The sequence below is a fragment of the Hemiscyllium ocellatum genome, chromosome 44, assembly GCF_020745735.1.
Source record: "Hemiscyllium ocellatum isolate sHemOce1 chromosome 44, sHemOce1.pat.X.cur, whole genome shotgun sequence".
In the NCBI taxonomy this organism is placed as follows: domain Eukaryota; kingdom Metazoa; phylum Chordata; class Chondrichthyes; order Orectolobiformes; family Hemiscylliidae; genus Hemiscyllium; species Hemiscyllium ocellatum.
Window position 1 is genome coordinate 5,103,530 of NC_083444.1, and position 15,006 is coordinate 5,118,535.

Sequence of the window (15,006 nt, forward strand, 5' to 3'; positions counted from 1 at the left end):
GCAAAGACAGTAATCTGCTCAATTCAGATTCTGCCAAAACCACTCAGCTCCTAACCTCATTATGGCCTTGGACCAAACATGGATAAAAGAGCTGTACTCCAGAGGCAAGGTAAAAGTGACTGCCCTTGATACCAAGTTTACAACTGACTAAGTGTGACATCAAGGAACACTTGCAAAACTAGAGTCAATGGGAATCAGGAGAAAAATTCCACACTGGCTGCAATCATACCAGGCACAAAAGAAGATGGTCATCATTGCTGGAGGTCAATCATTTCAGTTTCACTACATCTCTACAGAAGTTCTTCATTGGTAGATATTTGCTCATCAACCTGCTCAGAGAAGTAAGGACATGGATTTAAGACTCCTGGCCCTGAGGTGGGGACACTACCATCACACCACAAGCACTCTTGAAGTTCCTCAGGATAATGCCCTTGCCTTAACCATCTACAGCTGCTTCACCAAATACCTTCTCTGCATCCTCAGGCATGAAAGGGGGTGATCATTGATGATTGCACAGTGTTCAGATACTGAAGCAGTAAATGCCCAAATGTAACAGGACCTGCATCAACAAGTGGCAATCAATGGCTATTTCCAACAAGACAGAATCTAACCAATGTCCCTTCAAATTCTTTAATGTCGCTAAGTCCCACACAGAACCAATATCCTGTATTTTGGGTGGGGGCGGGGTGGGAGGGGAGGGGAGGAGGGTGAGGAGGAAATCACCATTGACCAGAAACCAAATTAGATACCCACATAAATACTATGGTTACAACAGCAGGTCAGAGACTAGGAGTCCTACGACAAGTTACTCATTTCCTGACTCCACAATGAATGCCGGCCAACTGCAAGGCACAAGTCAGAAGTATGAGGGAATACTCCCCACTTGCCTGGATGATGCAGCTCCAACAACACTCAAGAAGCTCGACACCATCCGGGACAAAGCAGACTGCTTGACTGGCACCACATTCACACAGTAGCAGCAGTGCATATCATTTACAAGATGAACTGCAGAAACTTATCAAAGCACCTTCCAAACCAATGGCTAATGCCATCTGGAGGAAATAGACAACAGGTATATACCACCACCACATCCAAGTTCTTTTCCAAGCCATTCATCATCCTAATTCAGAAGCATATGGCCGTTCCTTCACAAAACCCTGGAACTCTCACCTTAACAGCTGGGTGGGTGTTTCTACACACTGCTAACTGCAGCTGTTCAAAAACCCTGCTCACCAACACCATCTCAAGACTAAATTACAGATGGGCAATAAGCACTGGCCCAGACCGGCTATGTCAGTTGTCAAGACATTTTCGGGAGAGGTAAAAATTCATCCTTCAGAGAATCAGGAAAATTAAGCAAGGCTCGGCTAATTCCATTGGCAGAAAAGTCGGAGTTAGAATTAAAAGTAGGGCTAAGGCAGGAGAACAAATTCAATGTTTAAACAGCATTTCAAAGCGGAAGAAAAAGAAAGCATTCCACTTGGTAGTTTAACTTAATTAGCTGGAATTAATTACAGATGAGGTAGCTTTAAGTAGGAAATAAATAAACAAATATGAAACCTGAATAGGAAATAGAATTGAAAGAAAACTTTGATCGTTTAAGAAGCTGGAACTAAAATTATAAAGAGAAAGAGAACAGCAAGGGAGCAAGAATGTGCACATTGGCTTAAAAGCTGGAACTAAAAGCAAAATGATCTCCATGAGTCCTCTGCACCTTCTGATGAGGTAGAGAAGATGGCCAAAAGAAAACTGGAGACTGTTCATGAAGGCTGGCAGAGACATTTTATTAAGTTATTATTGTTAATTTTCTGAGGAGGTTTCTACAGATTATAAGATGGCAAAAAAGGCTTTTCTTGATGCATATGAGTTGGTCCCTGAGGCTTGCAGACAGAAATACTGGAACCACCAGAAGCAGCTTGGAGTTAATTGTAAGAACCCACTAACAAATGCTAAGAACCTACACAGAAAACCAGACATTTTCAACACAATCAGACACACAGCCAAGATGGCTGATTAACAAAGAAAATTTCCAGCCCAGGAACTGGCCCTTCGACTCTCCAAGCCTGAGCCGATCCAAATGTACTGTCTAAACCTGTCGATCAATTCCTAAGCATCTGTATCGCTCTACTCCCCATCTACTCATGCATTTATCCAGACGCATCTTAAATGAATCTACCGTTCCTGCCTCTCCCACCTCTGCTGGCAACGCATTCCAAACGCCCACCACCCTCTGTGTGAAGTACTTGCCGCGTGTATCCCCCCTTAAACTTTCCACCTCTCACCTTGAAAGCATGACCTGTTGTTATTGAATCCTTCATCCTGGGGAAAAAACTTGTCTCTATCCACCCTGTCTATACCCTTCATGATTTTATAAACCTCAATCAGGTCCACCCTCAATCTCCTTTTTTCTAATGAAAATAAACCTAACCTACTCAACCTTTCTTCATTGCCAGCACCATCCATACCAGGCAACATCCTCATAAACCTTCCCTGCATCCTCTCCAATGCGTCCACATCCTTTTGGTAATGAGGTGAACAGAACTGTACACAGTATTCTAAATGAGGCCGAACCAATGTCTTGTACAATGTTAACATGACTTGCCAGCTCTTGTACTCAATACCCCGTCCAATGAAGACAAGCATACCATATGCCTCCTTGACCACTCTATCCACCTGTGCAGCAACCTTCAGGGTACAATGGACCTGCACTCCCAGATCTCTCTGCCCATCAACTTTTCCCAAGACTCTTCCGTTCATTGTATAATTCGCTCTAGAATTAGTCTTGCCTAAATGCGTCACCTTTTCCGCCCAACTCTCCAGTCTATCTATATCCTCCTGTGTTCTCTGACAGTCCCTTATGCTTTCTGCTACTTCACCGATCTTTGTGTCATCTGCAAACTTGCTCATCATATCAACAGTGCCCTCATCCAGATCATTTATGTATATGAAAAACAACAGTGGCCCCAACATTGACCCCTCCATTTTGAGAAACCCTCTTCAACTACTACTCTCGGTCTCCTGCTGCTCAACCAGATCCTTATCCACCGAGCTAGAACACCCTGCACACCATATTATTTCACTTTATTTATTAGTCTACCACATGGGGAACCTTATCAAACACCTTACTAAAGTGCATATATATGACATCAACAGCCCTTCCTTCAACAATCAACTTGGTCACTTCCTCGAAGAACTCTATTAAGTTGGTACAAGATTGTCAACAAGTCCAAACCCATTTTTCATGACCCTCACAAACCCAAGACAGAAAGAAGGTGTGAGATGAAAGGAAGGCGGGGGATGAAAGGAAGGCACTTTCAATTCCCAAAACAACTGAAAACATCCTAGGATCTCACCCTCAAGCTAAACACAAAGGTGGTAAGTAGAACTGATGTCCAAAACCCTATGTGTCTCCATTGCCACAAGGCAGGGCACTTTTATGCAGATTGTTGGTAATTTCAAGGTAAACTCATGAAACTTACTGGAGTACACAGATCAGTGCAAAGAAAGGGGTCCAGACTAAATGTGACAGACCAAGTTGTAGTTATGACTGTAGCTGTGAGACAAGATATAAATTCTGCGGTAGAGTGTAAGGGAGGCGAACAAGAGAAGGAGGAGTTACAGGGAATTCTTGTCAAAAAGAACAGGTAACCCCTTATTTCTCAAACGAGGCCAGGTACAAATACAGAAAAACTATTTAGGTATAGAAAAGCCATCTAAATTCTTTTGCTAGGGAACTGCATAACATTTCCACTAGAAAGTGCTCTAAATGCCCAATGCTTGGTGACCGGTACTAGTGGGCAGTACACATACATACCTTTGCATTGGGTGCACCTGGAGTGTGACCAATGCCTGGAATGGACCAATGCCTGGAAGGGTACCGTAGGGTTTGTCCATTGTTTGCCCGTAGTGAGCTGCACATAAAATCAATACTCCCGGGGTGTGATCTGGTGGAACTGAAAACAGGAGCTTCACCAATAGTCAAGGAGAGGCCGAGTAAAGTCAAGGAGACAAAGCAGTCGAAAGAAAAGATTCAAGGATATTTTCCATCATGCATCATACCCAAGCAATGGCTAAACAAGTACGGAGATCAAGCACAGACAGATATTTGGCTAACTGAAACTTTCTTTGAGATTTGGATAATCTGAAGGAAATGGTCGGTAAGTCTTCTCGGATTAAGGCTCAGCAAGCCAGTCCAGAGTCAAGTCACACAATTGGTTTGATCTGAAATTAAAGCCGAGAGATTCTAGAATGTTACCAAATTGAAAAGGAGATTCTGATAAGGAAGTGGACAGCTTCTCACAGACCTGCAGACGAAGATCAGACAATGATCCACCAGACTGCAGTGCAACCCAAATCAGGAGATATTAAAGAAAGCCCACGCTAAAAGCATGGGTAAATTACCTCAGACTTATAGGACAAAGAACAGCGCCACTAAGAGCAGCAAATATAAAAGCATTCAGTGAGTTCCTTACATCCAAGACTGAACGAGAAATCAGTATTTTTTGGGAATGTGTGGTTGCTATTGCAAGTTTGGACCAAATTTCAGCACTATAGTTGCTCCATTGATTAAGTGCTGATTGTGAGGTCAGGGAGTGCCATGTGTCTTCTGAGAAGTCTAAAGCAATTTTGGTTAATGAACCCAGTGTTGGTTCATTTATTTTCCACCAAGTTCTTTAAGATAGCAATTGACGCTAGTGAACTAGGATAGACGGAGCCCTGTTACAAGAAGATGGGTAGGTATAGGAAACCAGCAGGTTTAAAATGTTACCGCAACAGCAACAGGCATACTGTACACTGGAAAAGAAACTCTTGGGGTGCTACTGAGTCTTAAATACTTTGAAGTAGATGTCCATCACAGCCACAGGGAGACACAAACATACACTGATTGTAAGCCTTTGTGGGAAAAATTCAAAAACCACAATGTTAAATTACTTCAATGGAGTTTCATATTACAACCCTAACACTGTCCACACTGGACATTCAGATGTTTTGTGGAGAATTTAACGTGCTTTAAATTATCCGAATAGCAACATGGGACCAAAGAGTGAATGAGGATGAGAGGGTAAATGTGTCTTCATTTTACTTTTTAAAGCTACATTTTGTTTTCCTTTATACTTCGCAATGAAAAACATTTAAAATGATGTTTCACTTTTCCAAGGCACTTCTGTTCTTAACATCTTTTGAAGACTTGCGCCTGAAGTTTTATGAAAGGTTTTTCAGATGAAATTCTGAAGAAATACCTGGATGGGTTTGTTTTTTAAATGGGGCGGTCACTGTGGGATATTTTCTTTTAAAAGATGCTGGAAGTGACATGACTTTGGCTACTTACTTAGGCTTACTAGAAGTCAAATGCCTCTAATTATTGATGTCAGGCGTTATACAAATTTTACTATTGTTTGGAGCTCAGTTGGAACATAACCCATGAGGAGAGAAATACCCAGCTCAATCTATGCACCTTCCTGAAAATTCCATTTCTCAAATTTTTAAGATTCCAAAAAAGTTGAAAAAAACCGAAATAGATATTCTTCCCAAGCAGCTTCTAGAAGGTCTCCCTCAAAACCCTCCAAACAAACTGCATCTAGAAGAGATCCAAGAGACAACTACGTGTCTTCGTGCCACTCATCTGTGCCTTGTGACGTGTCATAAGGATACCAGACTGACATTTGGAACATTTATATTTGTATGTTGAACTCTCTCAGAATGCACAAGTAATTGGCCAAAGTGTTTTTATTCCAAACTTAATCTCTGCTGATAATACTTAGCTTTTTCACTGGCATGTGTGTCAGGTTATTTAGAATGATAATGTTTATACTTCAAATTTTTTTCAAACTATATTAACCAGATTTGTAGCCAAGTCAGCCTTGTTTTCATAATTATCAAAAATTTAATAATTTTATTGTTTATTGAAGAAACCTAATTGATGGGTCTTTCATTCTGAACCTCATTAGATACATTATATAACTGGCCAAATCAATAACTACAAAGCATTCGAACCATATATGTTTGGACCAGTGAAATAGTAGGACTAAATATCAGAGAGAAACAATGCACTTCTTCAACCTTGATCGTAACATAATACACATACAGGATAACATTGAGCCACAAATGTACAATTGGAAGTGGGGTAATTATGATTGAAAAGGATAAAAGGAATAGAGCCAAGTTTCTTGCGCATAATGCAAAGCTCAGGCATAGCACATATTGGGAAGGTGATGGCCTAGTTGTATTATCACTGGATGGTTAATAGATTGGAGTGGTGCTGGAAAAGCACAGCAGGTCAGGCAGCATCCAAGGAGCAGGAAAATCGTTGTGGTTCTGCTCGCCGAGCTGGAAGTTTTTGCTGCAAACGTTTCGTTCCCTGGCTAGGGAACATCATCAGTGCTGTTGGAGCCTCGTGTGAAGCGCTGCTTTGATGTTTCTTCCGGTATTTAAATCGTTTCGGGCAAAAGCCCTTCATCATGTTAATCCCAGGTAATATTCTGGGGACCCAGATTCAAATTCTGTCACAGCAGATGATGGAATCTGAATTCAACAAAAACCTGGAATTAAGAGACTAATGATGATCATTGTTGATTGTTGGAAAAGTCAGTTCACTAATGTCCTGCAGGGAAGGAAACTGAATGTGACTCCAGACTGACGTTACTGTTACCGACTTTAACTGTCCTGACACCCTCATTCCATGAATGAATAAAAAATAATATCTACACATGGGAATTCAGGGTGGGCAATAAATGCTTGCTTAAACCACAAAACCCATATCCCATTTTTTTGTTTTAAAAAGTAGCAGAAAACTAAAAAAGATTTTGGAGCGGCATAGTGGCACAGTGGTTAGCACTGCTGCCTCACAGCGCCAGAGACCCGGGTTCAATTCCCGCCTCAGGCGACTGTGTGGAGTTTGCACATTCTCCCAGTGTCTGCGTGGGTTTCTTCTGTGCTCCGGTTTCCTCCCACAGTCCAAAAATGTGCAGGTCAGGTGAATTGGCCATGCTAAATTGCCCGTAGTGTTAGGTGAAGGGGTAAATGTAAGGTAATGGGTCTGGATGGGTTGCGCTTCGGCGGGTCGGTGTGGACTTGTTGGGCCGAAGGGCCTGTTTCCACACTAAGTAATCTAATCTTTAAAACACGTGTGATTTGCTGCTGGCTATATTCAACCAATTACACACACAAGTTAATCATTTCAAGCCAGAGAGAACAATTAAGGACTTTTCTGATCTTGACAATGTACATAAAATTTATGAAACACAGATTTTCCATTCTTATAACAGTTCACCAATTATTAAAAACAACACTAAAATCATTCTAATAAGTGAGGTAAAATAAGTTCATGTCCATTGCTAACTGTACACACACTGTGTCATGCATCTGTTGGCAATGGCACTGCCAAATTGTAAAACAACTGACCCGAAGACACCTAGCCTGCAAAGCAAATACCTTGACTTTAACAGGATTAGCCTTTAGGTAGACATGTAAAGATAACCCTTACCTGCCGAATCTGGTCAATCCTGCTGCTGAATGTTCGGAATGGTGACAGCGGGAACGACTGGAGGTAGAGGGAGGGAGGGGGAGAAAACCAAAAGTCCGTCATTCAAAGTGCACATTGTATTACTAATTGGAAATTGACCTGAATAGTTAGAATTTACATAACAAGCTACACTGTGGAAACTCTGTTCTGCAAGGCAGTTGCGAAGTGAAGTATGATTTGAACAGAAAACTGCCACAAGCGAACAGATCAAAACAAATCAGGTGAGTTCTTTCCCTAGCTTCCTATGCATGTGATGTCTATGAACACATACCTATTCATAGTCATACAGCATGGAAACAGACCCTTCAGTCCAACCAGTCTATGCTGATCATAATTCCAATCTAAAGTAGCCTCACCTGCCTGCGCATATCCCTTCAAACATTTCTTATTCATGAACTTATTTAAATGTCTTTTAAACATTGTAACAATACCCATATCCAACACTTCATTCCACATACAAATAACCATATAAAAATAATTTCCCCTCATGTCTTTAAAATCTATTGCCTCTCACCTTAAAAATATGCCCGAGTCTTGAAATCCCTCACCCTACACGAAAATAAAAAGAGACCAGCCATTCACCTTATCCATATCCTTCATTATTTTATAGACCTCTATGTGGATGTTATGTTATGTTGCTTTTCCTGGTTTGGTTTTCCAGGCACTGTGGGACAAGTCCTTCTTTTGCCTGTATTTTACAAGTATCCCAGCCAAATAAGGCCGTACATGCTAACTTTCATCAGTAGTGTGAGTAGCTTGGAAGTCATTTTCCCAGCAAGGTGTGGGTGATCGTTAACAGCCAACTCCCTGTATTTAAATCTCTCTGTTCATGGGGTACAGTTTAATGCTTCTGTAACAAATTTGATGGCTCTTTACCTGAAATATCAGATGGAGGGTATACCTCAGCACTGACAACTCATTTTGATACAATGCATTTAATGTTCCAAGAGATAACAGTGCAGTACATAACAAAATCTGACACGTATGAATTAGTACGATTAGTGAGCAAACGTCTGGGTAGAGAGGTAAATTTTGAGAATGACTTAAGTGGGGGGGATAATGAGCCTGAATGAGTGTGGTCAAGCTCCCACCCACAGAACCAGGAACTTTTAGTTTTCAGTAGCAGTTGCTGCTGGGGGTCTTGAAGATATGGAAGCTATTTTTTTACCTCAGTCAATTACAAAAGCTGTGACTCTCTTTCTGGGCTGCTGGAGTTGCGTGTAAAAGAATCCATTTTCTGAATCTGCCTTTTGCCAAGGGTGCATTTATGGGATGTTACTATATTAGAACTGCTTTTTAAAATTATTTTTATTAAAAACTTGTTGAAATTTTTTACGAAAACAACTATATATAAAAAGAAACACAAAAAGATAGAGGTAGTACAATAGTGTCATATCACAATATTATTAATATAAACTACCGACTATTCTACCAGAATAAACATATGTACTTAATTTATACTAAACTACAATCAAATTAAATAAAAACTAAATTATGTTGAATTCAAGTTAAATTAAATTAAATCACATTACTTTATTCTATTTCATTTACCACACCTCCATTGAAGCCCCAATCCCTGGGAACACCAGTCAGTTATTGTACCCGTATTTTCCCAGCTTCCACGTCCCAGTGCCCTACGGGCTGCCCTATCCAACTCCCACAGCTATATCATGGCCCTGATTAATAATAGATAAGTCTGTATCTATATAATTTAGAAAAGGCAACCATGTCTTACAAAACTGCTCCGTTTTGTGCTGCAACATGCTTCTAAGGTAGTCTTGTGGGAGATGCTCCATCACCAGCCTGCACCATCCCACAAGACCTACGGTCCAAATCATTAAAATGTTCTTCCTCACACAGTGCATAACTTCTTCCCATTTTCCCCCAAGAGAGGACAAAGTTTGGCAACTCCATGTAGAAGAAATACTGGATTCACCTTGACTTCAATTCCTAGGATTCCCTTCCCTAGCTCCCTTACAAAGGCACTCCAGTATCTGTGGATCTTGTAACATGACCAAAAGCAATGTGTGGGATTGCCTATACTACTTTTACATTTAGGAAATCCTGAAGACGCTCCTCTCTGGCGCCTTATGAGCCCTGTATAAAATTTTCAATTACATGTTCTGCACTTTGTTACTTAGTGAGATTTATTTTGGAACTGTTGATGAGTAATAGTTACTGTATGAATTACTCTTAAGTTATTCCAATTTCTTCCTTTTGTTGTATTTTAACTACACCATTTGAATAAATTGTGTTTTGCTTAATGTCAAGCAGGTTGATCAATCGAATTGTGACTAGAACACAGTACCTGACATTTACCTTTAAAGTAAGAAATGGTTAGGATCTAGGCTAATATGCTCTTAATATGTTTTTAGGGGGTCAGGTCTGGTCCACAACAATGCTCAAGCCTGTCTCCTTCTATACAACAGAAGCGATGCCACGGGGGATTTAATAGTTTTCATATGTTTTAGTTCATTTCTTTGGTGAACACTGATCCACAGAACTGTCTCCTTCCAAGGAATGCCCAGAGATGTCAGGAGCCCCTAGAGCTCTTGCTGCACATTCCATCGCACCCAATTATAATTCTTGCTTGCTGCTGATGCAACCTCGAGGGCACATCTAAGCGTAACCTGGAAACTCTCCGAGGTGTGCTGCAAAAGATGGGTATGGAAGAAAACAGTGTCACAGGGAAAATGCGAAATGGTAACCACACCACTGAACAAGTGGATCTTGTGGCAGGACAGAGACAATGTCATAAAAAAAACTTGTGCTTAAACATAAAAATGAATGGAATGCTTTATATAGAACATTGGAGTATCTGGAGTATTAAGTGCAATCTGGTCTACTGCCTAAGTAAGGACATAGTTGCCGCAGAAGGAATGCAGCAGATGTTCCTCAGGCTGATTTCTGGGATGATGAGACTATCCTATGAGGAAACTGGGCCTGTATTCTCAGGAGTTTAGAAGAATGAAAGGTAATCTTATAGAAACTTCCAGGTTATCTAAGGGATAGACAGGACATTTCGTCTGGCTAAAATACAAGTCACTTGAAACGGAGATTAGGGAATCATTTACAGTCAGAGGGCTGTGGAAGATCAGTCACTGAGAATATTCAAGACAGAGGCTGATAGATTTTTAGATTCTTAATAACATCAAGGGATACGGGGATAGCACAGGAATTTGATGTTGAGGGAGATGACCAGCCATGACCCAGAGTGGCAGAACAGACTCATGGGGCTGAATGGTCTAGTGCAGCGCCAGCACTCAAGCCTGCTCGGCTGTTGAGGAATATCATGGATATCAGCGACCTAATTCCATAACCATGATTTTGTCTTTTTTCCTTCAATTTGGCAAATAAAACACTCAGAAGAACTGAGCCTACTGCCCTGGATGCAACTTCCAAAAGGGGAACATTTTGCAATGGTACAGGGAAAGGCAGAAGACTGTCATACTCCTGTTGAAAGTTGGCTATTACCTTAAGGAGCTGAACATCCTCACCCCTGCTATAAAGCATTAATGGTGTGAAGTAGGGCATGGCTCACTGACATCCACGTCTTTATATACAAAAGGTACCCAACTTGAATGATGCCAGGTCTGACATTTTCTGAAATGGATGGAGTGGGGAGAAGAAGGGAACAGCAGCCCCAGCTCCAATAATCCTTGTATATCCCTTGGTACCAGACACAAGGAAAGCACGGCCTGACTGGGATTGGCACACGGATGGGACAGAACAAAAGAAAGATTTACATTTCCGTCATGTGTCTTAGGACCTTGTGACCTCATGTGCCAAAGCACTTTACAACCAAAATGGTACAATTTCCTACGAAGCATAGTCATTGCTGCAGAGTACGCAAATGCTTGTTGGAGTTTAAACAAAGTTCTAAAATATCTGAGGGCAAAAAGAGGTATGGCAAAGTGCCAACAAGTAATCAGCTCAGTTTACAGAACAGAAGTTTCAGAATATTACATCAGTTTAACTCAGTTGGTTAACATGCTGCTCTGCAGCTCAAAGGACACAAAAATTACTTGAACCCAGTATTAAAGCCTCTCTGTGGTCTTGCCTCTATATCCTTCTACAGAACTATGGGCGGCACAGTGATCAGCACTGCTGCCTCACAGCACCAGAGACCTGAGTTCAATTCCCGCCTCAGGCAACTGTCTGTGTGGAGTTTGTACATTCTCCCCGTGTTTGCATGGGTTTCCTCCCACAGTCCAAAAATGTGCAGGTCAGGTGAATTAGCCATGCTAAATTGCCCATAGTGTTAGGTGAAGGGGTAAATGTAGGGGAATGGGTCTGGGTGGGTTGCTCTTTGGAGGGTCAGTGTGAACTTGTTTGGCCAAAGGGCCTGCTTCCACACTGTAAGTAATCTAATCTAGTAAGTAATCTAGTCTGTGAAGGACACCTCAAACAGATTCCTCCATACCAAGCCCACTGTGTTTCTCCCACTCTCTTCACTTCATGCTGTCTTCAGTGTCTTCAGTGTCATTTATTGAGGAAAACATGCATTGAAACTGAATTTGACTAAACCTTCAGTCAGGTCCTCACATCTTCTTTTGCTCACAGCCGAATTTGTGTTAATTTTGCGAAACATCGTGGCATTGCCTTGCCTTTCTGGTACTACATAAATGTAGGTCGGGTCCTGTTGCTGGGTGAATCTCAAGTGTCACACTGTTAAGTTTATTGCTAATGGAACAGAAGCAGAATTATTCGGGAAAGTTAAGCCAAAAGAAGATTCCCTGGTTACTTTTTGAGTAGCTCATGGAGGAAAAAAAAGAGGTACACTCTGATTTGTCTGGAAGGGTAATTCCTAACTCCAAAATAACTTGGTAACTGTAATGATACACAGCTTGTGGCCTCTGCGAAGGAATGAGCAATCAGAGGTGGCCTCGCTTTACTCACCGAGCTCGGACAGCTGAGGTTTACTGAGGCACTGCTCCTCCGACACCGGAGCGACGTTGGCTGAAACACTGGAGATGAGTCGCTACAAAAAAAATTGAGACAGAGATTAGCCAGTGCCTCCACCAAGAACTCAAACACAGGGTTTTCAGCATCAATGTACAGTTTGCCTGTTTTGGACCAGCTCGCTGCATTTTTTTTTCACAAATATCAAGATGCAGCACACACATGGCAATTGGATAGGTACTTAAGCTAGGACAAATGTTCAGCACAACATCGTGGGCCGAAGGGCCTGTTCTGTGCTGTATTGTTCTATGTTCTATACACATGAGGTGCTGGCAAAGAAACAAAGTGGAATACAATGCACAGTAAATGCTTCCCAGTTACCTGATTTTAACTAACACGTGCAATTGATACGGTGTGCCCAATATATTAAAAGCTTATACTGTTCAAATCTCAGGTATGTATTTCACAGCACGGAGGGATTGTTTCCAACAATGCTAATAGCAACAAAATCCAAACTCGGGTTTGCCAAATTTCCGCTCTCTTCCAGATAAATCAGATGATGTGTATCTTTGGAAAATTCCTGAATGCTGTCACTATTGTCAATAATATTGCTCATCAATTTCAAGTTACGATCCTCATGCATTTCATTTCTTAATCTAAGAACGCGCGACCTGTTGTATAATCTCACAATCAGGGGCCATGTTTGGACCACCCAAGCTCGGAGACACGCAGAGTCACAATGTCAAGGTTCAACATGCAAGGTCGCATGCTTCAGCTTCCACAATGCATACCAATTGTTGTATGTAACCCCTGAAGTAGGACTGCTCAGTCAATACATGTTCCTGCCAGTTACTGACACTAACTCATATTGTTTGGTTCATACTACAGTGCCACACTAGGTACAAGTCAAGCAGGTGCAAGTTTTGGACTCAGTTTATGGAGATGTATGAGGCCAGGTACAGACTGCTGCTGTTGGTGAAACACGTCAGACAGGAATCCAGCTCCAGATTTCTATCCCCCATAGGAATAACGGGTGAGGAACAGGACAGGGTGACATTGGATTTGCGGCACCTGTGGTTAATAGCCCATTAACACTCACCGTTTAGGCTCACACATGATAAACGACCAGGGAGCCACTCGTTCGTAGATTGTACCTGGAAAAGAGACCGCCTTCCAAAGCACAAAAATCCAACACAGGCTCTTCTCCACGTCTCCGCTATAGACAGAATCATACTAACTGCTGCTGCTGCATGCGCAGCCAGTACTGAATGTTCCAAACACGGATGCCTCCTGATTGGAATCCAAGATGATGGCAGTCTGCCCGATTTCCAATCAGATTGCACACCAACAATCCTGGATCTGGCAAGAGCCAAGATCACTTCCAGTGGAGGAGGGGGGTGGTGGAGTGACCAGTAACGCCAAGTCCAGAATGACAAATGCCAGAGGGTCGACACTAATTTTGCTTCATGCCAGAAGCCATTGGCGACCCTCCAGCATCTCTGTCTGCCTGGCTGGTCATCGCAGAGTCATCAAAACAATAGACTAACATATTCAGAACTCCAGTGGAGGTCACATCAGCAAGGGCCAAATAACAGGTTAGACACTGATGTTTTATCCTTGGGACCAGGATCTGACCCCCAAGAAAAGCAATGATTTTCATTTATAATAGAGGTATTAATTCGGAATAACGTTCCAAGGCACTTTACAAAACTGAATAACTTGACCAAACACAAAAAGAGAAATTGCTGGAGAAGCTCAGCAAGTCTGGCAGCATCTGACAGAGAGAAATCATGGTTAACGTTTCGGATCAAGTGAGCCTTTCCCAGAAGTTCAGAATTATTGCACCTGCAGTTCTTTCAGTTTTTCTAATGCGACCAAGTCAGACATCGCGTTACACAAGGTGATAGGACAAGTGAACAGCGTTCGTTGCGGGGGGGAGAAAGAAGAGGTGGGGGGAAAGAAAGAGGAGGTGAGGGAAAGAAAGAGGAGTGGGGGAGGGAAGAAAGAGGAGTGGGGGAGGGAAGAAAGAGGAAGGGGAAGAGGGGGGAAGAGGGGGGGAAGGGGGTGGTGAGGGCGGGGAAGGGGGTGGTGGGGGGGAAAGAGGGGGAGGAATTGGAGGTGGTGGTGGAGGGGGGAGAAAGGGAGGGGGAGAAAGGGATGGGGAGGTGAAAAGATGGGAGGGGGGAGGTGAAAAGATGGGACGGGGAAGGGAGGGGGGGGGGAGGTGAAAGGATGGGAGGGAGTGAGGATGGGAGGGAGGGAGGGCGGATGGGAGGATGGGAGGGAGGGACGATGGGAGGAAGGGAGGGAGGATGGGAGGATGGGAGGGAGGATGGGAGGAAGGGAGGATGGGAGGGAGGGAGGAGGGAGGATGGGAGGGAGGGAGGGAGGGAGGATGGGAGGGAGGGAGGGAGCGAGGATGGGAGGGAGGGAGGGAGCGAGGATGGGAGGGAGGGAGCGAGGATGGGAGGGAGGGAGGGTGGGGGTTGAGGGGACGGGGGTGGGTGGGTGGGTGGGTGGGGGTTGAGGGGACGGGGGTGGGTGGGTGGGTGGGTGGGGGTTGAGGGGACGGGGGTGGGTGG

At 42.9% G+C, this 15,006-nt stretch overlaps 1 protein-coding gene across 3 annotated transcripts in view; it reads right to left on the bottom strand.

The window, feature by feature from the left end:
* Positions 1-15,006, bottom strand: part of LOC132835231 (P2R1A-PPP2R2A-interacting phosphatase regulator 1-like) — a 77,194-nt gene that overhangs the window by 25,930 nt on the left and 36,258 nt on the right. For all 3 annotated transcript variants that reach the window (XM_060854600.1, XM_060854601.1, XM_060854599.1), the window contains exons 2-3: positions 12,422-12,503; positions 7,484-7,540 (exon numbers count right to left, since the gene is read on the bottom strand). In XM_060854600.1, coding sequence (XP_060710583.1) covers positions 7,484-7,540; positions 12,422-12,503 — 139 coding nt within the window. The remainder of the gene's footprint in view (positions 1-7,483; positions 7,541-12,421; positions 12,504-15,006) is intronic.